This window comes from Anas acuta, chromosome 1, assembly GCF_963932015.1.
Source record: "Anas acuta chromosome 1, bAnaAcu1.1, whole genome shotgun sequence".
Taxonomy (NCBI): Eukaryota; Metazoa; Chordata; class Aves; order Anseriformes; family Anatidae; genus Anas; species Anas acuta.
This window is the reverse complement of record NC_088979.1, coordinates 198247391-198273296: the sequence shown is the minus strand read 5'-3', so window position 1 is coordinate 198273296 and position 25906 is coordinate 198247391. Positions and strand designations below refer to the sequence as shown.

Below are 25906 nucleotides of genomic sequence, written 5' to 3'. Positions count from 1 at the left end.
TTGCTCTGTTTGTTTTAGGGGATTAGGAACATGCCTAAACCCAAGCACATGTTGGAAATGACATTTCACACGCAAAGCAGCCTGGTTTGGAGGGAACTAGCGATATGTCTGTGATTAAATGAAAATAATTGGGGTTCAATGGGGAGGAAAATGAAATTTCCTTGCAATTACTTAGATTTATTGTAAGAACAAATGACATATCTTGTCAGTTTTATCTGCTCTCCCCAGTTTTCCCTGTATATATTTTCTCTCCTTTTAGAAATTAATTTAGGCTCCTTTGCCTCATTAATGAGAGATTACCTAGCTTGGTGAGAAATTTTGTGTATAGCAAGTGGGATTTACTGATGCAACTCTGAATCGCTGATATGCTTTTCTGCTCCAAAAGCCTTTTCTGCTAAAACCCAAACAGGATAACATATGGAATTCATTCTCTTCTCAATGGTTTTGGTGTTGAGAAGCAGAGAAAGCTGCTAGTGTTGTCTGGTCTCCATAAATCCTCCTCTACTACTACGTGGTTCTGCTTGAGCTACCCACGTGCGGCTGTTGAATCAGGATAATGCTTGTGATTTTATGAGGAAATAACAGAGCTTCTTTGGTGCACTCTGTTCTATAAACATCCCCATTAAAAAATAAATAAATAAAAAATCAGAAGAGTTCTTCCTATTGTTCCCATTGTAATATCTAAGGACATAAGGTGCTTTTTGGGCCCAGAGCAGCAATAAAAGTATCCCCTTCAGCTCTGATGAGGCACAACCCCTAGAAAATTTTAACCAGTAACTGAAATAGCACAACAGAGACCCTTGTTGGAGGTGATGGTAAAAAGAGGAAAATCTCAAAGATTTTCTCTCTCCTGTTGCCTTGAGTCATTCTTCTCTCTCAGTTCATCTCTTCTGCAGTATGGGGTCCTGGAAAATATAGTTGCTTGCCATATGAAGCTAATCCACATTTTGGATTTTTCTTGTTGTCTCTCACTATGTATTTCGTATTAGATGCTTTTTTTTTTTTTTTTTTTGAGGTGAGGTATAACTGCCCACTGCAATCCACATGTGGGCATACCTCATATTTAGAGGGTTAATTATGATCTCTATCCCTTTCCTAATGATTTCTACCACTTTACCTGCTTTTTTGATTGAATGCTGAGTCAATGTTTTCATTGAATGGTAAGGAGTGATCTCTTTATGATACTAGACTGTTCCAGATGATGGGGTAATTGATCACTGACTTTATCCAATTATACTAAGTGGCCGATGCCTGCTCAGAGCATCTCAATTCATGTGAATTTTTTTTTTTCTTTTTCCCCCCCATGGATATCCTTTCACATTACTTACATCGCATTTCATTTATTTTTGTTATCAGTCACCCAGCATCACTCAGCTAATTCTCCACTTCATTACTGTTCCTACTCATTTGCTCTCTGGCTTTACAATTTGTTAATATTCATTTTTCTCCTTAATTTCTTTTTGTCACCTTTCTGGTCTTTCAAGAAAGAAACAAACAAAAAAAAAAAAAAGAAAAAAAAAAAGATTGAGCCATGAGAGCATCCCTACATTCCTCCACAGTTAAGACAGAAGCCAAAACGCCCCTCTCTGTCCCCAGTTCTGGCTTCATCTGCTCTGGGAAACTTTAGCACCAGCCCTACAGATACTCTGGTATCCTTCAAGCCCCTGATGTGTTCTCAAAAGCAAATGGTAATAATTTATAAAGGATCTTTGAGCTTCTTGTGTGGGGTGCCTCATTTGATGGTGTTTCTGAGCAATTGTTTCCTCATTGGAGGGCAACTTCTGCTCTCTCTTGCCTCCCCATCTCCCATCCTCCTTTTTTTCCAGCATGCTCTCTGGGTTTCTATACCACCCCTTGCCAACTCCCTCTGCACTTTCTGTGCTTTCACCAGTCTCTGTCATGGATACTTTTAGACAGAAACATACCCAGCCATGCTCTTCGCATTAATTTGGGAAATAGTAAGAATTTATGCCTTTTTTTTTTTTTTTTTTTTTTTTCATTTCTGGATTAGCTTGTCATTGAAATAGCTGCAGAATGGGTCTGAAAATCAATGTCTGTGTCAGGCCCTGTGCGATGACTCCCAGACTGGGTTAAGATGCATAAACTCCCCTTCACATTCATGCTTCCTGCCCATAAGACAGTCAATGATAACACTCTAATAGCATTTTTATTTGGGCTTGGCATCCCCTATTACGTGTTGAAAGAGCTACAATGTGATCTGATCTGACTGCTAGTCCTTATCTCTGGAAATGGTCCAAAATCAAGGAGGAATGAAAGAGAAAAACCCACAGGGACACACCCTTACTTGGTCTTGTACCAGGGGAGACGTTTTGGGTAGTGTTTGGATTTTGTATTTGGGCATTTTGTTTTCATTGTCTTAACAACGTGACAAAACTCTCATGAGACTGACATGGAGAAAAAAAAAATGGTTTACTTTTTTTTTTTTAAGCTAGAGAAAGAGCAAAAATAGGATGAAAATTCCAATCTTTTCATCTAGAGACAAAAATATCACCCCAAAAAAGAGCATTTTCCAACATTGTGTTTGGAAAATTTGTAAGAATAGCAAAGTTGTAACTATATTAGTTATACTTTCTCATCTTTATAAATCATTTATAAAACATAAATGAATAACAGAGGGAATGCTTTTATTAGCAAAATAAAAAATAAAAATAATAATAATAACACAAGCTTTTAATACCTATACCAGGAAAAACAGTCAATTTATTCAAACAGCAGTGTAGAAACCAGAAACAAACAACAAACAAACAAAAAATTAGTTATTTTCTTGTGGATTTACATTTCAGAGTTAAAATTTCTTGATGGCTTCTAGGGAAGCCTTAGGTCTGTAGTAGTTCTCAGGAAATAGCATTGCTGACTGCAGCACAAAACAACTCAAATTGTGCTGATTTGGTAGGCGAAGCCTTTGAAACCAGTGGAGCTTTTGGAGGAGTCAGAATCTTAAGAAATACAAATATTATTTCAAAGGGGAGGGGGAAAGCTCTATTTCCAAAAGGAGTAAAATTGGAAGGCAATTAAACTCCGCAGCATCCTAGAAGCCAACCCAAGGCTTAACTTCTGAGCTCAGCTTGGACTGAAGCTCATGGTTGAAAGCTGATACGGGCTTTTCCTAGCGCAGGGATAGTTAAAGCGTGGTCCAGCAGGGCTGCAGCCTGAATATATTCTATTTTTAAATGCTGAGACACAGCATGGAGACCATGCAGCAATCTGGTAAAGCACGGAGAGTTAGGAGCAGAGCGGTGGTTTTCACGGTGTTATTTCTGAGGACTTCACCTCTGTCAGCTGGATCAGTCCAGCTTGTATAAACCAGGTTTAGCCCTGGCAAATTGTTGATGTTCCCTGGTGCTGAGCATGGGTTGTCTGTCCCTGTCGAAAAGCATGAGGCATATCTACACTTGGGCTCATGCTTGTGTTAAGAAAAACTATTTTGTGAAGGGAAGGAACACAAAAACTACTCTTCCACCTTCCTCTCCTGATGGTGCCCTGTTATGAACAAAGGTTGTTTGACTACCAAGACCAAAGACGTGCTCTGGTACATTAACACAGCTGAAAAATGTGTTAGCCATGGATACTGATGCCTTAACCTATGCTGCTTGAGCAGAAGTTTGTAAATGTCTAATGTAAGTGTCTAATAAAGACCGTGATGATTTTTTTTTTTTTTTATGAGATAATGAAGAAATGGGATTTACTTCATATTTTAAGAAATTAGACTATATCAAATGTGTAATAAAAATATTTTCTATAGGATTTTAAAATATATACATATATAAACTACCTTAATTTTTAATGCCCTGTTGATATTGTTGTGATCTCTACAGTATCTAAATCTAACTAAACAAGGCTGCCCAGCAACCTCCATTATACCTCAAACAGTGATTTCAAAACTTGAAGCCTTGTCCACACTGTAAATGAAACCTGCTTGAAAACAGGATCTGAAATTGTCTGCTGGGCCTGTAATAGTCAGGCTAAGTCTACTCCTGATTTTAGGAGCAGGATTAGGCCTTAGGCTCAGACACAAAATGAGGTGGGTTCCAACCCCTTTGGCTGGGCAACACAGAAGGCATCTGAGGGAGTTATTGTGACTTTTAAGGCACTTCCCGGTTAAATGAAAAATATTAGAAATTTTGTTTAGAGTATTTAGGGATATTTAGAAACAGTCTTAAGGCAAAGTTGAGCACTTCTGCATTTCATTTTGAATAGGGGCCCAAACTGACTATGCATCCTGGACATAGCCTTTGCTCGGACACAGAAATATAGACTTTATTCAAGCTTAAGGGAAGGGGGAAGCTTGGGGTCATGATGGAGCAAAGAGCATTTATGCCTGCATCCTTCCTACAGCACCCATCTCCATATATTCACTCGGCCTTGCTGGCCCAGTCCATGTGGAGCAGGTAAGAGGGCATCAGGTCCTTCCTAGAAGAGCTCCTGTGCCTGCAATGGCCCATGGGTCAGAACAGGCACTTCCTTCACACCCATCCCACCACAGGCAACCTAAAACTGGTGACAGAGGCAGATGAATGAGGACCAAGAAGCACCGTGTACTTTAGACTACAGTCTGGCCCTACATCCACCCAGGACACCATGGACTTGGGTTGGGGCTGTTCCCCCAACACCCAGATAAATCCAATTTCCATTCCTGATTAATTCCTAGCACCATGCCTAGAGCAAGTTCAGATTCATTTTCCATGCAAGGTTTGAAGCACAGTGTAGACAAGGTGTGAGGGCCAGATCCTGATCTAATGCAGGCAAAGTTTGTCATCATCTTTGGCCTGAGCACTTACCCTTGCATTATACTTTAAGGTAGGTAGCATGGGAGTTCTCCTGCTTCAAAGAGTTAATATAGGGGATTTGACCACCTGCAGAGGAGAGTTTCTCACTGAGCTTTCGGTTCATCTGCTCCATGTGCCTGGTGTTTTTCCTAGCTTGCCGGAGAGACCTCTTGACTTTTTTCACCCGATCTCGCAGCTGTTTGTTGCGCTTCTCCAGCGTCGCCACCTTCTGCTGCAGCTTCTTCACTCTGTCCTCCTCCTCAAACAGGGCTTTCTGCACCGAGGAGCACATGAGCTGGGGACATCAGAAATGAAATAGAAACAAAACGGTTATTAAAGTAAAAGTTAACTCAGGTGTTCATAGAAAGACCTCACAGCTCTTCAAACATAGAACAACTTTTTTGAAATTCTACTTTTTTGCATCTTTCTAGTAAAAGCCTCTCTTTCTCCTCTGTATTCAGATAATACCCCAAATTGTAGCTTTTGATGACACTAATAGTTCACAATGACTTGTGTGAGCTACTTTGAGAGACATGTTGAGCTCATTGAGGCTAACTTGAATTTAAGAAGGAAGGCTGCCCTATTCATGGTCTGAAACTGGAGTTCAATCCAAGGTGTTGCCACAATTGTAAAACTCAAGACTAGATTCAGCTCAGAAGCACTTCAGAAACTCCAGATTTTGACATGAGCCTGCCCTGTGTTCTTTATCTCAACATACAAAATAAAGTCAAAACCTGCAAAACACCTTTTACCTTTTTTTTTTACATTTTCAAGCATGGAGCTGCCTTGAATAGCTCATTACTTGGGCTTCTTTCAGATGAAACCTTAAAACATAGAATCCTAGCACTTCCCAGGAGCATTCAAGATCCCGTAACTTTAACAAAGTGGAGGTGCCTGAGATCAAGGACAGCCCCACCAAAAATTCTCTGATCTAGAGCAGTGATCATGAAACCTATTTCTGCTCAGGCTGACGTGCCCTCTTCATTTTATTTTTTTCCTACAAAAAAGCATCCTGAGATATTTCATTGTGCATGTGGGATTTTCATCTGATTGTCACACTGATGTGCTATGGGGAAAGGCAGTGTCTTCTGCTGAAGTTGTCTCCTATATACATCTAGATTTTTAGTGTGTCTTTCAAGCACTCCTGGAGCCTAGATGAGCTTTCTCTGGCAGAACATTTGGAACAGTCAGGAAATCTAAACAAACAAGCAAATCCTCACTGTGATGATGAAGGATTACATGTTTCTTTCCATCTTCTTTTGTAGTACTTTCAACTAAAAGTTGGGGAGGGAGCCCGCTTTGATGAGTAATGCTTCGTTTGCTTTGGAAACCCCCAGCAGCCAAAAGCCATGGCTGGTCAACACAGCAACTGCTTCCAGTAGCCATAAGCTCTTGTATCTTGTGCAACAGCACCACAAGGCTTTACTAAGAGGGAAATGCTTACCCTGGTTGCCCTCTCACCGGGGATCTTTTATAAATGCCTGCTAGGAAAACGGGGAGTTGAGACTGAGAGATGAAGGCCAGAAATTGCATGACAGAGGAGAGAAATTGATTTTGATCACAGCTCATTCCAAGAGCTATTTGAAAGCAGCCAGCACCCCTTGGCTTCTGTGTTTGCCAAACCCTTGCAAAGCTTTAAGCAGACCAATTCTTGAATTTAAGTCCCTACACGGGAGAGCACTGTTAGGAAAAGATGTTTGTTGGGAAGACAGAAGGTAGAAACTCCACATCCTGAGGGATTTCTGGTGTTTTTCATTGCTGCACTGATAGGCATGGCGTATTACAGAGTCCAACACAGAGTAACAGAGAATTCATGCACCTCAAGTGTGCCGTGATATGAACTCAACCATATCTCATCTACCTGGGCTGGCTGTGGGGGGCATTGGCAACTTGTGATGGCTGACATCAGGGATTGCAGTAGCCTCACCCAGAGGTGCTCCCAAATCTTTGAGGTTGGTCCTCTGTCAACAGAGGTAGTACAGGTGTACTGAGCCACTCAGAAACTTCTCGGGTATCATCAGAAAGCTAGCCAGCTCATTTCCTTATGCCATTCCTCTTCCAGATCTTGACTTTCCAGCCTGAAGCCAATAGTTTAGAGCTTAAATCACCTGGAGATATCCAAAGAGATCACTGGAACAACACAAATATATGATTCTGTTGGACACACACACCTTTGCTTACCAATGGGAAAATGATAGAAAGAGCCCAGTCCTGCAATCGCAGGACTACTAGCTGAAAAATGAACTCCTTTGCTCTTTCTACATGTGGAAAAATAACAAAGTGGGGTCCTTGCATTCTCACCAGCTGGTTACAAATGGTGTTTTTCACAGAGCTCTGCAGTAAGTATCATGTACAAATGTGAGTGCTGTCCTACCCCTGCTGTTACTGCTGGAGCTGTGGCTCAGATGGATGCACCCAAGTTATTTTTAAGTGATTAGATCTGGTGCTGAGAGCTGTGCAACTGTGGCAGCATGGAGCTCAGTACAGCCTGTATGGTTCACTAGGAATAAATAAGTGAGGAGTTAACCAGCCCTTGGTCCATGCTGCTACTCGGATACTTGTCGCTTGCAGCCAGCTGAGATATCCCCGTGTTGCGCAGTCCTTCCTATGAAGCATATCTACAGGCAGGAATTTCACACCCTATTTTCTCTGGTCTCTTGAAACCATAAATGTGCATAGTTTGCACCAATTACCAGCAAGATCAAGCTTTAGACCAAAAGCATTGCAAAAAACTACAGAGGAGTGGGGTTTTTTTGTTTGTTTTTCCAGTCTGCGGCTGTCACTCCCCTTGCCTTTAGCAGATGTGCTTCAACATAGATCTCCAAGCTGGCACACAGTTCCCTCCTTCCAGGCAAAGAGGGATGACACCAAGCATCCCCTGGCCTGCCTGAGCTGGGCAGGAGTGCAGGCAGCCCGGTGGCACAGTGAGAAGATGCTGAGAGGAGCCAGTTCCACCTGGTGCCCCTGAAGGGAAGAACGGATCTGGCAATTAATGGACAGCTGATGACTCTTGTTCCCAAAAGGTATCAGCAGCAGACAGACAGTTAAGCAACAGGTCAGAAATGCTGCACTTAGCATGGCATACATGACCACAGACCTGGGAAACTGAGTAAATGACCAGGACGTGATTCTTCAGACAAATCTATGAATTATTTTTCGAGGTTTCCTTCTCAAGTTATGTTATCTAGCGACCTATGCAAGATTTGTTCATCCTGAACATTTCTGATTGCATGTCTGCTTGTTCCACAGTTGTGTTACCAAGCCATGCTCAACAGTGTTTAAACAAATCCAGAACAGTGGTAGAAGATGTAACAAGAAAGGTAGCACAAAAAGAACCATACATGTCCTTAGGATTTAGCCCAGACAGCCTACAGCTGTGACACCACAAATTACATATATTTCAGTATTTGTCTGAAACATCCTGTCACAAATACACCCAGACTGAAGTCTCACCACATCTAGATGATTTACACATTCTGTCCATCTGCCAAACACATCAGCACTGTGTTACATCAAACTGCTTTTCTGAGTGTCACATTACAGGCATGTGAGCCCTTTACCAAACGCCCTGAATTGCCATATGTATAAATTTCTGTCAGACACACACATCTGCCTTCTATAAGCTTCATCAGAACGGGACAGTGGACAGGAAACCCTCCATGGACAGGGGTGTAGAGGGGGTGTTCTTCCACCCTTGTCCATCTGGTTGAAGTAAGTTTCAAAATCAGGCAGTAACCACCAAATCTTTCATTTACCAAAGGGAGAAAAGTTAGGTTCTTGATAGCTTCTAATGCATGCTCCCTACGGACAGCACTGGCACCCCATTAACTAAATGTCTTTCAGGTCAGGTCTCCTAAACTATCTTTCACATCAACCAGAATGTTTGGACACAGGGTGTCATCAGCTAAGATAGTAGTGGGAATGTCTTTAAAACATGACAGTCAGACCTGATCTCCTCTGCATGGACATGATGTTTTTAGAAGAACTGGGCATAGGCCATGTTGATTTCTTGTCCTTAAATCTTCTTCCAGACCCACACTGTTGACCGAAGCAGTGTCCAGCTGTGCTTGTGCTACCATGGGATGCTCCCTCAGCATCCCACATCCAGCACGGCCCCAGCACAACCTGTTGGGAGTGTCCAGTGGAAGAAACAAGAGACAAGTCCCTCTGGAAATGCAGCCCAAGTGCAGTGGGTTGGCAAGCACAGCTTCTGCTCTGCTGCTGAGCCTCCTCCGTGCTGCACCCCAGTCTGCTCATCACATCCCCACACCACTCTCCTCTCCCCTTTCCCTGCTGTAAATCTGCCCCACAGAAAAGGTAAAAGCTCTCTGAAGTTGCTGCACGTTGTCTCACTGCTCTGCACTTTACCACTGTTAAAGTTATATAAAACATCTTAAACTGGAACCTCATGCAGCACGAAGCATGTTCCTCCATCTCTCTTTGTCTCAGCACAGCAATAATTCATGCACTCTCTCAAGAAGAGCTGGGAAGCCAAACACAGCTCTTTATTTATCTTTAACTCCACCAGGATTTATTTCCCCAAAGCCTTCTGTGTGCTCAGCAAGAAGGGCTCTATGCTTCAGGGGAAGCTGATATGGATGCTACACAGCTCAGGCAGTCAAACCTTGCCTCTTCTAGCTGGAGCAGTCCTCCTTGAGCCCCGCCTTGCCATTGACAGATTTCAGACTCCGAGCATCACTTTCTCCTTTTGTCCAGCTCCTTTGGGCAGGCTAAGTGGGAGTGAGCATGCTGGACAGGCAGACGGACAGTGCGGTGAGGGATATGAGGAGGGATCTGGCAGTGGAGGGTATGGGGTTTGGGATGGAGTCACTTAACCTCCAGTTACCGGGGCTTTTCAGCCAAGACTAACACTCCTGCTGAAGTGTGGAAAAGCCCCTGTCAGCACTGTTAAACCATCGTGCTGGATGGAGCTCGGTTAAACCACCTCTGCTCGCTGCAAGACTGCACCTTTGAGAGACACTGAATTAGGGTCCTGGGGCCAAATCCAGCATCACTGGCATTAACGGGAATGAGTAGAGATTTCCATATGGGTTCATATAGGACTCCATATGAACCACCAAGATATATATGATCTGGACAGAGAAGGAAATTGTGGTGGTTGTTCTTGCAAGAATAATAGGGTCGGCTTTTGCTGAGGGAGGTGTAAGGCTTGTGGCATAATCCAAACTGTTAGAGGTAAGGACTTCACTGGGGTAGGAAACACTGCCCATGGGGAGCCTCTGCCAGGCTACATCCACCATGAGGTGTCCTGGCACTGCAGACGGTGCCTTTCTTCCTCATTCCACTGCCCAGTGAAGGCAGATTTTCACTTTAAAACTCTAAGTGCCTAGATAAGTTGCTCAGGCTGAGGTGGATCCCACCCCGAGGCCCACAGCATGGCAGCTGGCACCACTAGCTACCCCAGGGAGGCTGCAGTGGCAGCATAAGTGTAGTTTTCTTGGAGTTTGGAAAATTTTGCCCTGGAAATGGACTCAAATCCATGTCTATGGTCAACTGGGAGGTTTTAAAAACAACCCTGTTAGTTCTGATCTGCATCAAAATGCTGCTTGGTGGAAAGCCACCTGAAGAATCGTTCAAGGGCCTGCGAGGGCAGCTCTTGGCCTATGCCTTGGCAGGACTCTTGGCCCTGACATTCCCCTGAGCAGATGACAGCAGCCCATCTCCCTGGAAAATAGGAGTGATGTTTACAAGCTGTGACATAAGGGCCTGAGTGCCAGCAGCTCCACCAAGACACTGGCTCAGCACAGAGGATGGTTCACTTCCAGGGAAGAGTGCTTCTCAAAAGGAAAAACACCCACAACTTAATCTTTTTCTTCTGATCTCTTTTTTTAAGCTGAACAACAGATTTGTTTAAAGAAGATACTTCCCCGTGATGAAGTATTTTGAAAAAGCAGACCTTCCTCTCTGGCAAGGTGTCTAAATTTCTGGTGGCTCCTTGTCTGCAGTGGGCACAGCAAGCATTCATCATAAAACCCTGCCCTTTGCTTTCAAACTTGGAGCCCTCGCATCCCTGCTCCCAGATTAAGGGTGGTTTTGGAGGACACGGTGGGATTAGGAGACACTTGAGGGCTGGTGAAAAGACTTCAGTGCTGAAGGTACATGGATAAAGGTCTCTGGCCCCCAAACCACAGACAGATCGTGGCCTGAGGCTCTTCTTTCCCTGGAGACTTTGAGCCCTGAAGCCTGAGATGCTGCTAAGGGGGAAGAAGCAAGGATAGCAGGTGACAATCTGACCCCATCCCATGTGTTGGGCATGGTGGTGGAAATGCTACTCCATGATAAGTGCTCTGATCATTACCAGCACCCAGAAAGGGACCAACCAGCCCATTCCCTATTTTTGCAAAGGAAAAAAGGCAATCTTTAAAGAGGAGAGAAACCCCACTAACCAAGAAGTCAGGAAAGGAAAAAAAAAGAAAAAAAAAAGGTGCGTATGAACCAGGCTGCCTACCACAGGCATTTAGCTTGTGCCAAGTGAGCAGATAAGTCAGTCCTGACAGTAAATCCCTAAATTCCCTGCACAGGAACCAGGAGACAGAAGGTCTCCAGAAAGAGAAAAATAAATCGAGAGGGCAGGCCCTCACCCTGGGGCATCTCCAAGCCCCTTCCCTCTCCTCACTGACCACGCAGGCAGTGCAGCGTGGGCGAGGGATGCACACCAGGAGCCAGCCGGCTGCTTTTTCCAGGGGCTCTGCGCTCGCCTTGTTTCCTTTCAAAGCATTCCTCCCAGCGATTCGCCCGAGATGCCACAGGAATGCAGCGGTGAGGGAGGGGAGCAGCAAAGCCTTGTGTCTAAGCGGTTTAACAGGAGCAGCCTTCGTCCTCCTCCTCGCTCCGCTGGAGCTGCAGAAGCAAAGGCTGAGCACATGAGCGTTGGGCTCAGCGCTTGGTGTTCAGCCCCACCAGCCCCATACCTTGTGCTTTCTGCATTTCCAGGAGCTTCACAGCTTTTGATATCGCTCCTGGCTCAAGGCTGGGTGATGGTTGGGTGTCTGAGATAGGGCAGGGCTGTGGGTCTTGAAGCCCTCCCAGGAGTTTAGCCCCAGGGAGAGGTGGTGCCACCCTGTCAGCCTCTTTGCTGAGACCTACATCATCCCTCTGTGAATTCCTCCACTTACAAGGAATTGCATTTGCAATTTATATCCTGCAATCAGCATCTGTTCTGGTTCTGAGTGCTGTTCCAGGTGGTAGATATTCCCAATGCACCCGCCCAGTTCCTGGGGAACACGGTGCAGCTATTGATTAAGCCAGTTGCTTAAAAGTAAATGACACCAAAATTTTAAGTGCACTACCCAGCTCAACCTTGCTGAGCTTAAGGAAAACTATTTAAAGTGAAAAATAATGCATATTTTGAATAAGGAAAACGATGTCTTTTCTCTGTTGCTGGAAGCAATTTAGGTGTTGAGAATGAAGGGGTTTGTAAGTGTGTCTCACAAGCCTTGCTGCTTCGTGGATTTTTGCATTTAGCTCTGCCTAAATTCTGAAAGCAATTGAGTTGCTGCTTTTGCTAGTTGGGTTTTTTTTCTTTTTTTTTTTTCTTTTTTTTTTCTTTTTTTTGTAATCATTTTTGTCTCAGAGCTCAGGCTGCAGTTTCAGCTGGGCTTCAAAAATCTCTGTGAGACTTTTTTTCTATAACTCATACAGAAACTTTCCATTTCCACAGCTACCAAACTTTCCAAAACTCACAATCCACTTTAATTTCCAACTCAGCTTTTCCCCATGCAGTATTATTAGTATCACAATAAGGCTAATTACATCTGATATGCCTAAAACTACTTTGCCAACATACCTTTCCCCAAGCGTATTGTTCTCAAATTGAAAGTTGCTGTATGACCGTGTCTCCAGCTAACCTTGTTTTCCTTGGCTTGTATTTCAATAGGATTAGGTCACTATTCCCCCTCCACACACAATGAATTAATTAAATATCAATGAAGGGATACAACAAGCGAGATCCAGGCACAAAATATGTTGTGTCCTTCCCTCTTGCTGATGGGAACCCAGGGACAGGAGACATGGCTCATCAGTGCAGCACAGCATCTTATGCATTGCTCCTATTTATTGAGATGTCAGTGTTGATTTCTGAATGAGCTGGCCTCTGCCTCATGTTAAAGTTGTTCCTAGAAAGTTCATTTAATGGTCCTGTTAAATATGCACCCTTATGTGACAGGGTAACAGTGAAAGAAGTGCAATATATTCAAATATATCATCCCCAGACGTAGATGGAGATGAGAACCAGCATCAGCTGGTGAGGAAACATATGTATTTTCACCAATAGTCATTTAATTAAGAATAATATTCATTTAGACCAGGGTTATAACTGATTTGGGATATTTGAGCATGGTGCATGTCACTGTAATGTGTTACAGCCTGGAGAATTTCCCTGGAGGCCCTGGCAGAGGTGACCGATGCTCTGGTGTGGTAGGTGCTGTCTGGATGGCTGTAAGCTCAGGCTTAGATTAACCATGGCTCTTAGGAGTACAAAATAGGTTGGAGCCATGGGTGGTGGCAGGATCAGAGCAGCTGAACCAAGACTTATCAGCTGTGCATGAGCTGCAGGTAGCACTTGGTAGCTGTGGCAAATGCTTACGAGGGCCCAGTGATGCCACACGCACCCAGGGGAGAGGCGGTCAGTGGCCACACCGGGCCCTGACCTTTTCAAATCCCCAATTCCCCATCCACAGTCCTAATATGGTGTTTAAATGGTCGTTTGTTGCACACAGGAAAGTTGTTGTATCATTTTTTTACACTCACACAGCACAGGAAGGATAAGCACAGGAATATAGCCACAGCACAGCCCCCCAAAAGAGCCAGAGGATAAAGTATTTCACAAGAGGTGGGAAGAGATGGGGGCAGGAAACAGGGAAAAAACATCGACTGAGGGTTCAAATACTTCAAAACCTCCTGTGGGTAAGGTGATGCCAGAGCAACAGGTCCCCTGCAGCAGGTTCAGAGCACAGAAGCTGGGTGCCTGCACCCTCCGTGCCAAGAAGTTAAAGCACCATTAAGAGACCTCGCAGCCCCAACTCCTCTGCTCCCCCCATCCAGCCCAGGGCTGGCTGCTCCCAGGCAGTGCATATATATAAACCTTTGTTCCTCTGTCACTTCTGGGTCCAGCTGGAGAAAGAGAGAAGCAGAGCAAATCCCAGCAGGGGTCAAAGCGTGAGCTCATTGCGTTAAATGTCATCTCGCACAAAAGCACAGAGACGGGGACATTTGCTGGAAGTGGAGCCCACGTCTCCTCCCCATCGCATATATCAGACCTTGGGGAAGTTTTATGCACAGAAGGAAAACCCGTGCTGAGAAAGGCAAATGTTTGAAGTTAACACAACGTCTATAAAAGTCGTGTTCCCCTATAAATCCCTCTGCTCTGGACATTTTGGCTTCATACTTCACATAAGCTGCTGCTGCTCAGCTGCCTTTACAAACAGATAGGATTTCCTTGGCTGTAGGCTTGGCTGGGAACCCCGCTGCTGCAGGAAAACTTCTGGGTTTTGAAGAGCAAAGGCAGGTGCCCCGGTGCAACCTGCTGTCCTCTGGTGCTGCCGGAAAGCTGAGGTGTCCTCATCTCTCCTGAGCATCCAGAGGAATTGACAGAGCCTTTTTATTTCATTTATCAGATCCACTTGGGTGCAGGAAAGCAGGGGGATTGAAGAGGGCATACTGAGACCTGCAGTCAGCTGTGCTTGGTGCATCCCTTAGGAGAGTCTTTGCACCACCCTGCTTAATCTAACCTAGATCCCGAGCAGGAAACATTGGTGTTATGGGTTTGTTTGACAGTCACTGGAGAGAAAGAAAATCCTCTAGAGGAGGAATCAGAGAATCTAATTTAGAGCAGGGAAGCAGGCACTGGATACAGCATGGAAACAACTCAATTCCTGCTGCTGCACACAGCTGGAGGAGGCAGGAGCAGCAGAGGCTCTACCCAAGCCCTTTCCTGTAAGCAATAAGAGATCTGTGAAACCTCGAGGGAAATAGCAGCAATGACTGAAATCAGTCTAGACAAACAAAGCCCAGGGGCTTGACAAAAGACATCTGCATCTGGAGAGAGTGGAGCAAGCTGTCCTGCCCCTTCACCAGTGAAGTCCCTTCCCCAGGACCCTATGGAGCTGTCTGAAAGGTTTTTTTGCTCTTCTTCCAGGCTGGGGACAAAGCTGGGTGCTGGTTCCTGAGCTGCTCCACCAGCCTAGAGCAACCAGGAGACCTCAGAAAGGAGCTGTTGGTGATGGAACAGGTGATGAGGAGATGTATATACACAGCAGAAGACCAGGCTCAACGCTAACCCAAGTGCAGAAAAGCCACAGGCTCCCAGAGAGGTGAGGTTGGGGGAAGCAAAGAAAAAGGCACGGAAAAACAAATATCTGCGATCTGCAGGCACTCTCTGGCTAACGTCAGCCTGCTGAGAGAGAAGCTGAGGAGGCAAAATGCCTTGGACAGTAATCAGCAGCTCCGAATAACAAACTCGGAGCACTAACATCTGGCTATTGGGACCTCGCTGCTGCTCACAGATATTCCTGTCCCACCGGGCAGCTTGGAGCAGCCTGTCCACAGCTCTGTCCGCTGCGTGGGCTGTAAATCCTGAGCGACCCCAGACCACCCTGGATGTGATAAATGAGCAACAGGCTGCTCTGAGCATGGCAGAGTTTGGTAAAGGACCAGTCTGGAAGGTGCAGAGATGTGGTGTTTAGGGGGTCACCCTCTTGCTTGCCTGGTTTTGAATGGCCCTAAGCATTTGGAGCATTAATTGCCATTTTCCATAGGAGTCAAAGACTGCTACTTCGCTCCAGGACGATCCCTAGGATAGGATCATGCTCCTACACCAGTATGTGAATCCTCCCTAGAAATTTTGGAAACTTGATAAACCCCTATGAGCTCCTGGGCAACCTACTGCCTTCTACAGGGAAAAGCTTTTCACACAGGGCTGGATTCAATGCCTGTGGAAAATAAGGTCTCCAGGTGAGGGCGAGTCAGGTCTCGCAGTGCACACAAGTGTGCAGCCCTCTTCTCAGCCTGATTTCAGGAGGTGAGGAGGAGGATGGCAGCTGCCCAAGTGACAGTCAGCACCGGACAACGTGTCCCCAGGCTGGTGGATGCCCTGCGGTGAACTCTGCTGTGCTAGCACCTAAATTACTGAACGCACACTCAACTGCTGGTTAATGTAATGATGGTGGCTCTCAACTGTTTAATCCTGAGTTAATAATTGTGTCGGGGTGAGATAATTACATAGCAAGTGCCGCAGTGCTGCACAGGGAGTACATGGTGACATCGCTGAGATACAGTCACGCACTGGTTTCCTTGGCTCTTTTGTGAAAAATTGCCCTGTGATCTGAAAAATCTCGTAAGATCCTGCTGTCATGATCACTTACCTGTAAAATATGTCTTTATACTTGCCCAGTACTTAGGGTCAGGTACCAAATGTGTCCCTGTAGTCTGTGTTACCATTTGGGTATGAGTGTGCATATGAGGGCTTTAGACCTGATTATGAGCTTAATTTTCTGTAACTGTTTGAAAATACTGTGGATATTTATTTTGCTTTTCTTATATTTCTCTGAAGTGGAAGTTATCCGTACTTCACCAGTTTTGTATCGCATCCTTTTAGCAATAGCAAGAGCCAGGACCTGGACAGCCCCCGAGGGCAGATGGTGGGAATTGCCCCCCATCCATCCAGCAGCAGCAACCTCAGTAACACCAGGCACCATCCATACAACCCCATTTTTTATAACCTCAAGGCCATAAAAAAAACCAACAACAACAAAAAAAACACTGTGAGAAACCCAGAACTACCCAGACCTCCAGTCTATTCTCTTAACTAGCACGCTTTTGTTGTCTTTTGGCAACAGTAATTTTGGAAGAACAAAATTGCAATTCTTGCGAGTTGCGTTATCTGAACAGCTTGTTCTCATTAAGCAACACGCACACTTCACACCTAATCAAAGTGGGCAGATAAAATGAGTGTTCTGTTCAGAGGAAAGGAACTGGATGTCTCTATTACAGAAAAAGCAATAATCAGTTAGGAGAAAAGCAGTCCCAATGAGAGCTAGTTTCTCCGAACTTCAGTTCTCCCTATCCAGAATGGGGATAACAGGAAATCTGCCATTTTCAGAGCTTTCTGAGCTGATATATCCAAAACCAGAAAGGTCTATATTCAGAGTTTGGATGGTACAAGGATGGAAGCAACTGGGGAGCTGGGATCTGTGGTCAGATACTTTATTTTCATGTGGAATGGTCTTGGTGCTTCCCTGTCCAAATTCAGAGGTTGAGCCCAGACATCAGTTTTCCGTGAACAGGACCACTACACATTGCATGCCATGGCATCTCCGTCTCCAGTGACCTGGAAACCCATTTTCCTGAATCCTGGAGAAATCACCTGGCACTGGAGCACAGAACTGGTTGAGTTTTCAGTAATTAGGGGTTTAGTCAATAAATGTTAGGAATACAAAACCTGCCTCTCTGAGTATCACAGATAAAGGCATGTAAATCCACTTTATCCAAGAAGCGAAAAATTCTAGTGTGAATGTTTGGGTCGGACAGGTTAGTGATGTCTATGGGATCTGGATGTGTGCTGTGTCACATTCGTGACAGACAGGAGGAACTCTCAAAGATGGGATCCTGATCATTGGGCAATTTTGGAAATCTCCCCATGTGATTTACCAAGAGTTTGCTCTAAGTCTTCTCTGAAGACAAGGGTAAGGTGGTTAAATGTGCTGAAATCCTGAAACCTTATTCCTTCAGATGCTGGAATAAACTGTAGAGTGCTTCAATCGCAGAAGCGATTTTCACCAGAAAAAAGAGGGATCTCTGTGGTATTAAATAATTATTTTTTGTCCATATTTTTTCTTCTTCGCTGTAAAGGCTGCCTGTCTGCAGGACAAGGGCATACCTGTTCAAGTGAATTACAGTGGCATTGTGTCGTACAAGCGCCTTGTAAATTAGAAAGGACTAAGACACACTGGACTGTCATTTCATTAGTGGAAAAAAAAATAAATATTTTTTTTGGGTGCTCAAAGCTCAAACCTGGGCCATTAATTGGTCAATTGAACACATTCAGATCACATCTGTTATCAAAATGGGACAACTGTGCCCTCTGCTAGGTGCGTGACCTAGCACATTCACATGTTGGCATTTGAGAGGGCATGGACGTGTTCACGCTTCTCCTTGGCTCCAGGTGTATCCAGCAGAGGATGCAGATGGGTAGGTGTTGTAGCCCCAAGACCAAAGTTTTCAAGCATGACCAAAGGGACAACTTCCATCAACTGTGCTCATCAGGACACAGATGAAGAAACCAACCATCCTTTAGTCACCATTCATCAACAGGGGCAGAATGAGTGAGAGCACCTGGGCAACAACGTGCCAATGGTCACACCTCTTCTGTACTTAAAGGCCAGCAGACTAGCAGAAAAGCCAGCTGAAGAAACAGAAGGGCTTTTATATAGGAAGGACGGGAAATATTTATTCTCATTCATTGGCTAGGACAGAAATTAATGGAAATTTGAGCTAGTGGAAGAGCAGAACAAGAACAGAGCATATTCCCTGGGAGGGACAAGTACAGACCTTTTCCTGAAGGTATTTGAGGTCTCTTTCCATCATCCAAACGCGATTTAGGGTTAATACAAGTAAACTCCAGCACAAGCTCAGCTGGAAAGCCTGTATGACAAATTTGTTTAATCTGATTCCAATCCAGACAGATCTCCCAGCTCTGCCTCGGTCTGTTTAATCCTGTTAATAAGTACATTACTGTACGGATATTCAGCACCTACACTTCTCATCGCAGCCAGTGTTACTGAAAGACAATCAAACTGGGGATCTACTCGGCTCCCGCAGTAGAGCTCTGAGCCATTTCAAGTGCAGAAGCACACACACAAAAAAATTGCATCATTTCAAGAGTGTTTCCTTCTATCCACTCCCCACCCCAGAGGTCCTGCTACTTACTGACATTTCTTTATTTAATCCCTTCCTAAAATAACCTTTTTCCATTGAGAAATTTGGAAGTATTTGGGAGGGGGGAGGAGTTGTTTGCTGTTTTGATGGGAGGAAAGAGAGAAAGAAAATTATTTCCTGGCTGAGATTTGTATGTCAAGTTTTAGCTTGCAGCCAGACTTTTTTAGCCAAGTTATAAAATCTGAAGATAATTCCAACTCTCCTCCTCAGTGACTTTTATGAAGTAATTCCTGATATGTGCCGAAATAAAAGAAGAAGTTTGTGCCATGGAGGCTTTCAATGGAAATGAAGAGACCTATCCCTGCACAAAAAGAAAGGGTAGAAATGTATCAGCCTAGGCAGAGCTGGTCATCAGAAAGCAGCAGCTCAACCCCAGGTCACTAAAAAGCTGGCGAACACATTGACAAATCTGCACATCTTCAATAATCTGGATGCAAACTGAGAGCAAGGCGTAGGTAACACAGGTAGCTTGCACTTGATGGTGGATAAAATGTAGCTGAGATTTTTCTGAAGCACCAGGATTGTTGGAAACTTAAGAGCAAATACCTTAAAGATGCCCCTGGTCTGCTGAGATGCTACAGCTCAACTGTGGTCAGCTGGAAGGTGTTTTGATCATGTCTTCCAGCAAAAGGACACAGAAATCCCACATTGAGACTTTGGCACTATTGTATTCTTCCCTTCTGTCACATTTGCCATGACCAGACTACGTTGGGACACTGAGGTGACCAGAACCATGGGTGACCAGTCACCCATGGACTAGCTCAGAAGGAAGAGCAAAGAAGCAGCAGAGATGAGTAACCACATCTTGACTGAGACTCTGAGAAGAGGCTAGGTCTGGTGGCTACGTCCACATTAGCAAGCTGAAGCAATAGGAAAGTATCTGCATGCCGAAGCTGAGATTGCTTTGATTTGACGTGACTTCTTGACAAACCTGTGATGGCTGCTGTTCCCCCAGGTGTTTCTTGTATCTGCATGGCTTGGGAAAACAGTAGCCCTCGCAGTCATTGCACAGCCTGCAATGCAGCCAGTTGCTTGCCTGCCTCCTGTCCTTCCCAATGGGCCGGGTCCAGCCTCTCGAAACCTCTGAGCTGGGCTGCAGACAGGAGGTGGTGATGAATGTGCAACCGCTCCGAGCCACGCAGCTCTGGGATTGTGTAATCCGATTGTAACACAGAAATAGCAGCTGGCAGCTCCCCAGCGAGCCAACTACTACAGCAGCTTGCTCTGTTTCTCTCCATGAAGTTTCACTTGAGAGCTTGAGTGAAGTGGATGGCTGTCTGGGCTCCAAAATAGCCCACTGTAATTTCCCTCCACTCCACACCCTGCAAATCCTTGTGGTGCTGACATTCACGCTCTCCCAACCTCTCACATTTTTCAAGAACAGTTGAACCAAGTGCTGGGATAAAGCAAAGCCTGTGAAGCCACCTTGGCTGTGTTTTAATTCCTTCTGGAAAGATCCTAATGCAACACAGACGTTCACGATACATTTGCACTTGTAACTAAGCTCTGGCTATGTTTGAGCTTGGCTATAACGAGCTCTCCCCCATATACCACACATGAAATACAGGCAAAGAGACAAGGGGATTGGTTTCAGAGTTATGTGTGATGGAAGGCTGAAGTCTAGGAGCAAGAATTGAGTAGACACAAGGATTCCCATACTCCTTCCCATCGCTGCTAATGACTGTCCACACCTAAAAGCCTGCTTAAATTTGTTTTGATGCTCCATTTCTGAAGCAAGTCCCTTACACAGAGCTAAGCCGTGATCTTTAGGTACGCCACCATGCTAGAGCTGGGCTGCATTCAATAAAAGCCACAGATGCTCTGAGCTGCTCAAAAAATGCCAAGAAATTGGGGTTGCCCCAAACTTCTGCTTTGTGTGAGCGCATGGGAAGTAGCAGACCAGAGGTGATGCTCTGTTGCAGGTTCAAGGTAATGAGTCCAAGGCTTGCTAACGTGACCAGGTAGAAATTTGGACAAGGTGACAAAAAGGAGACCAAAAGTAATGCAATAGCACCTAAATAAACTGCTGTTAGTCCAGCAGCCACATCAGCTTCCGTGTGCCTTTTGAAGTCAATTGTATCACTGCTGGCTAGGCGAAAGCTCATGTCTTAGCTTACTAATTCTGAAATTGAGTGAAGACCATCGAAAATGCAGGCCACGTCCCTGCATAAGCCTTTGATCACTGAAGAAATGTTTCCCAGGCATTTCAAAGCTTGGATATTCAAAGGCCTTTTCAGGCAGTTAGAATAAAACTGATGTGTCTGCAACAATAATCAAGAAGCAAGAAATTTATAGCTGGCAATCCAACATGAACACAAATTGATTGAATTACTCATGTTCTGGTTCACCCTTGGGTTTGCAGACAGCCCTTTGCCCCTTTGTTTGGCCAAACCCAAACCCACGGCTACTCCAGACAGTGGTGAAAGAGCTTGTACAGCAATGCTTCACCATTACTGCTTTGTCTTATCAAAGTAGACCGATACTCTTAGCTAACAAAGCCACTTCTGTGAAAAAATAAAAATAAAAATCTGAAAGTGGCTTTATGTTTCAAACTCATTTATTATTTTACTTTTATATGCATGAATCACAGCTCACAAGGTCTACACAAAGCCACACATAGGGGAAGAGGAAAAGGGAAAGGTTCCTTAATAAATGAAAAGGTAGGTGAGTATCTTCCAGGATCATCTCACCTTGATGTTAAATTGCAAGAAGGGGTTATGCATGGTTGTAACAAAACGACAAATCAGCAGTTCTGAGCTGAGTATTAGATCGTTCATGAATGGAAATGCAGTTTGCCTGGACTTTAAAAATCCAAGATAAGGAACAATGAAGTTACAGTAATGGCCACGACAAAGCATGTCTGTAGGACCCGCAGCTGGGCACTCCTCAGTCTTCGTCCTGCGTGTGTGTTACGCATTAACCCACGATAGGCACGGCAGAACACAAGTAATGCACACACAGCATCTGTGAGGCCTGCACAAGTCCAGGGGAAAAGGACACAGATGGAAGAAAACCTCTTCTCTGCTCTGACAAATTACAATTATCTCACTGTTGTGGCTTTTCCATGGCTCTCAGGGCTACATGGTGTCAAGGGGCACTTTTGCTCTTCATAGTCAGCAGAGTCAGACGCTTCCCAAAGACTACCTCAAAAATCCCTCTCCCAATTTCTATCAGAAGCCTAAAAACAAAACCCTGTAACAGCTGTGTGCAGGTGTTCTTCCAGCATCCCTTTCGACAGCTGCTGGACACCTCGGAGCGTGATGCACTGCCGCGTCCCCAGCCCGTGGTGGGTCAGACCTCAGGCTTCTTCCTGCTCCTTTTTTTAACTTCCCAGCATCAGCTGAGTTGAAGCAGTTTTCTGGATGCTTTCCCACTTCCTTACTACTTAACAAACAGCACTAAGAGCACGGAAAGGCTCAGCGTGCGTTTTTAAAGGAACCCAGGCTTGACAAGCACTACTTGGCTGTCACAGCTGTGATGGAGATGTATTGGCCTTTGGTTCTGCCCTGTTTTTAAAGCTGCTCTACAGAGTGTTTGACTGCATTTGATGGGGAACTTTAAAAGGCTCCTGTTCTGAAGTGATTTCAGAAGACAGCCTCCATGCAGCAAGGCTTTTTCTCACCCTGGCTCTTCAGCTACAGTCGACCTCGGTAAAATGGTGCCTTGGACAGCTTCTGACCTTGTTTTCAGGGCTAATTCTTCTTCATCCCCATGGTTGGATTTCCTTGTGGATTTCCTTTCCATGGCTGTACAAGGTTTCCCTTGACCAACAGGGAGGCAAATCACTAAGGATGGGCTTCAGGGCAAGAATAGTGCATTCTCTATCAGGTGATGCATGGCCCTGAAAACCACATTTTTGTTGTCCAGACTAGAAAATACCTGAGAAATAACATGCTGAAAGCTCAGGTCCAGTATGGCCCAATGAAAGAAACAAAAACCAGTCCTGTTTAAAACAGATGAGTTTATAAAGCTGATCTTCTGATCCAATTTCCTGTACAAAATTGTCCAAAGATATCCCCTGAGCACACTGAACGACTTAAGCAAGTGCATATCTTTCCTAGAAAAAAGATCCAATCCTCTTCTCAGTGACAAGGAATCCATCATGACCCCTGGCAAACTAAAGGAAAGATTAACGATCTACTTGGGTCTAAAAAATGCTTTCAAGTTGGGTTACATATGGATGTATTGCTACCAATTTCCACTTACAGATTAAAAACTAATTAAAAAAGAGATCTAAAGGAACACAAGTCCTGGTTTGATTTCCAAGTCAGGAAATCCTCTCTGTAATTGCAGTCTCCCAGGTAAGTCCCGCTCTCCCACCCACACTCCATCCAGGTGTTTAAGGAGGTGCTGCTTTCCTCTCCAGGGAAATGTGGTAGCCTCCAGCAATCGCTAATTAACACCTTGCTGATCCACGAAGCACCGAAGAACACTTGCTTCTCTATCACTGCTGGCTCCGTAACCAGTAATTACATTCTTGTCAGGCTGCCAAGGTCCTCGCACACACCTGCACGCTGCCCGCACGGTCGTTAAGAAGAGATTTATAATAATTAATTGTAACATTCCTATCACAAACCTTCCCACCCACTTCCAGCAGTGGCATGCAAGTCCAACAACGGGCATGTCTGATTTCCCCTGCTTGTTAACAGAGTTCACAGCACAAGAGTTAAGTCAGTTAAGATTGTCTTCTCTCTGCATCCTTTGATGCTTTGATTTATTTTTTTCCCCTGACATCTTAATTTACATCCAGGCGAGAAACTGTGCTTTTTTTCTTCTCCTTGCCTGGTTATTTGTTCGCGCCTTCACGACTAGTCTAGACAGCCCTACCACTTACGATTTTCCCAAGGTGGATGCTTTCCAAACTGTACATCTCTCCTCCCACTGAAAGTGAGCCAAGCTTCACAAAACCAAACCTCTTCCCACAGCTCACCATTTCCCTGGCTAGCAGTTGGCTTCCAGAGCTGAAGAGGTGGGAACTGAAGGCCGTGTAAGGCATTCATCACCTCCAGTACTCTTCCCAGTTACCAGAGGTATCTAATGTTCATGCAGTGTCCCACCAAGCTGCATCCCTCATGTTGATATCCCTTTCCCCTCCTTACTTCATGCTCACCCTTTTAGACTCGAACTGCTAAGGTTGACAAGCACAGCTTGGGTGTCTGCTGCATTACTTCTCTTGCTGGTCTCGGTGCTACCCTTCTTTGCAAAAGCAAAAAAGTCCCGTTCAAATTTTCCTTCTCCCTGATTTGCTTCTAATCTGTTTTGCATTTTGTTCTTTTTTTTTTTTTTTTTTCCTTTCCTTCTTTCCACACCATATTCTGTTTTTACATCCTTCTCAGTTTTCACTTTCTCTCGCAGGTTGCTGGCACCATTGACATCCATCTGCACTTAATCTTTTTTGGGGTTAAGTCTTACACACAAATATTTGCTTTCCCTGTTGGCACTTTCAGCAGTCTAGGCAAAACTTTGAAATTTCCCTGTGGCAATAGTAGTGGGAGGTCCCAGACAGGCAGGAAAGGGGCTTCACTCCCTCATTCCTCGTGGCCTTGCATCTCCAAGCATTTGTGGTAGCTGATTCCCATCCAGGATAGGACAGAAACAACGTCCTTTGAGGCTCAACCATCAAGAACAGTCTGCAACCTTGGATCCTGTGCTACGAGAGGATACAGGATAGAGAGCTACACAATCATGAGTGCCATGGAGAGTAAATAGGGACTGACAGCACCTTCCAGCAGGAGAACTGGCTGTGTCAGATGGTATAGTGAGCAGCAGGTTCAAAGCAGGCAGTGGTGATTCTCAAGAGGAGACTGGACAGCTTCATGAAAGATAAATCCACTCAAAGTCACTAAATATACAGAAAGGACTAAATATATAGAAAGAACTAAATATAGAGAAACTATTTCACACCAGAGAGTCCTTGAACTGATAACATGGGAGGCTGGGAGATCATCAGGAGGAATATCTCATTATCCCTTCATGATCTCTTCTCTAAATACCTGCTTTAGATGTCTGTTGTGTTTCTTCAGGGGGGCAGGTGAAGGTGGACAGTCTTTCATCGCATATGGAAAAAAAAATAAACTATCACAATTGGTTCGTTTCAGCTCTTTCGCAGCCAAGCAGTCGGCAAGGAACATTTCAGCACTGAAGCTCACCTCTGCCTGACAATAAGACTTTAGGTACTGATGCTGCACCTTCCAGGTGTCCGATGACATGGGAAACCTAGTTTTCACATCATGTTTGCTCTTGATCCACAGAATTCGTGTCCTTCCTTTTTACTTCCATCTTCTTTGCCATCAATGGAGGTAGTTTTTCGCCAATTTTAGGAGGCTGAGCTGTGAACAGTCTCTGGGCATGGTGGAGACAGGAAACTGGCACAGAGACCATTGTTCTGATCCAATACAACCAGTCTCAGTTTCTTACTGGTTATATGGGATAACTATAAAAGCACTACAACCCCTTTTAAAATGGGTGGAATCATGCAGGGGAACAAGAATCTGCCGGTGCAAACAATGTTAAAAGACAGAAGGTGAAATCTTGGTGGTGTCCCTGGAGAGGTCTGAATGCTAACTGTTGGCTGTTAATTTTTAACTTCCTACAAATTTCCTCTTGGCAGGAGCATTTGAGGAAGATTCTAAGAATTTTTATTCCCCATTTTGAAAAAAATAACCCATGAATGTCACCTCCCACCATGACAAGAACAGCATGGCCAAGGCAGGCTGCACTCGGAGATTTGTCCCAAGGGGTCAAAGCTGCACCAAGTGGATTCTGCTCCTCACAAGCACTGGAGTAATGCCTGTGCTTTCTGACCCAAAACCAAGACCCCACACCCTATATACACCCACAAAGCATGTCTTGAGCCTCTCCTTCAGCTTCTCCTGCCTGGGCAGCTCCCTCCCTTGTTTCAGCTAGTTCCCTGCCTGCTAACCCAAAGGTTGTCTTTAAACTTTTTCCTATAGTTGATAGAAGTAGACCAAAAAGATACCCTGTTGGGTATGTACAGAAACAAAACAAGCTAGCCATCAGCTCTTGGAGGCCAAAAAGAGGAATGACACCTTTCTTCTGGCAAGTTTCCCTGCAGCAGGTGCCAGAAGGAAGCTGCCACCAGCTGGGAGATGCAGCGGGGGTGACTGCTTGCACAACCCAACAGCACTTGGGAAAATCCCTCGCAG

At 44.8% G+C, this 25906-nt stretch overlaps 1 protein-coding gene across 1 annotated transcript in view; it reads right to left on the bottom strand.

Moving 5' to 3' along the window:
• Positions 1 to 2624: 2624 nt before the first annotated feature.
• Positions 2625 to 25906, bottom strand: part of CCDC3 (coiled-coil domain containing 3) — a 39307-nt gene continuing 16025 nt past the window's right edge. Inside the window, exon 3 of the mRNA XM_068670024.1 lies at positions 2625 to 5082. Within this exon, the coding sequence (XP_068526125.1) occupies positions 4807 to 5082 (276 nt within the window). The 3' untranslated portion in view covers positions 2625 to 4806. The remainder of the gene's footprint in view (positions 5083 to 25906) is intronic.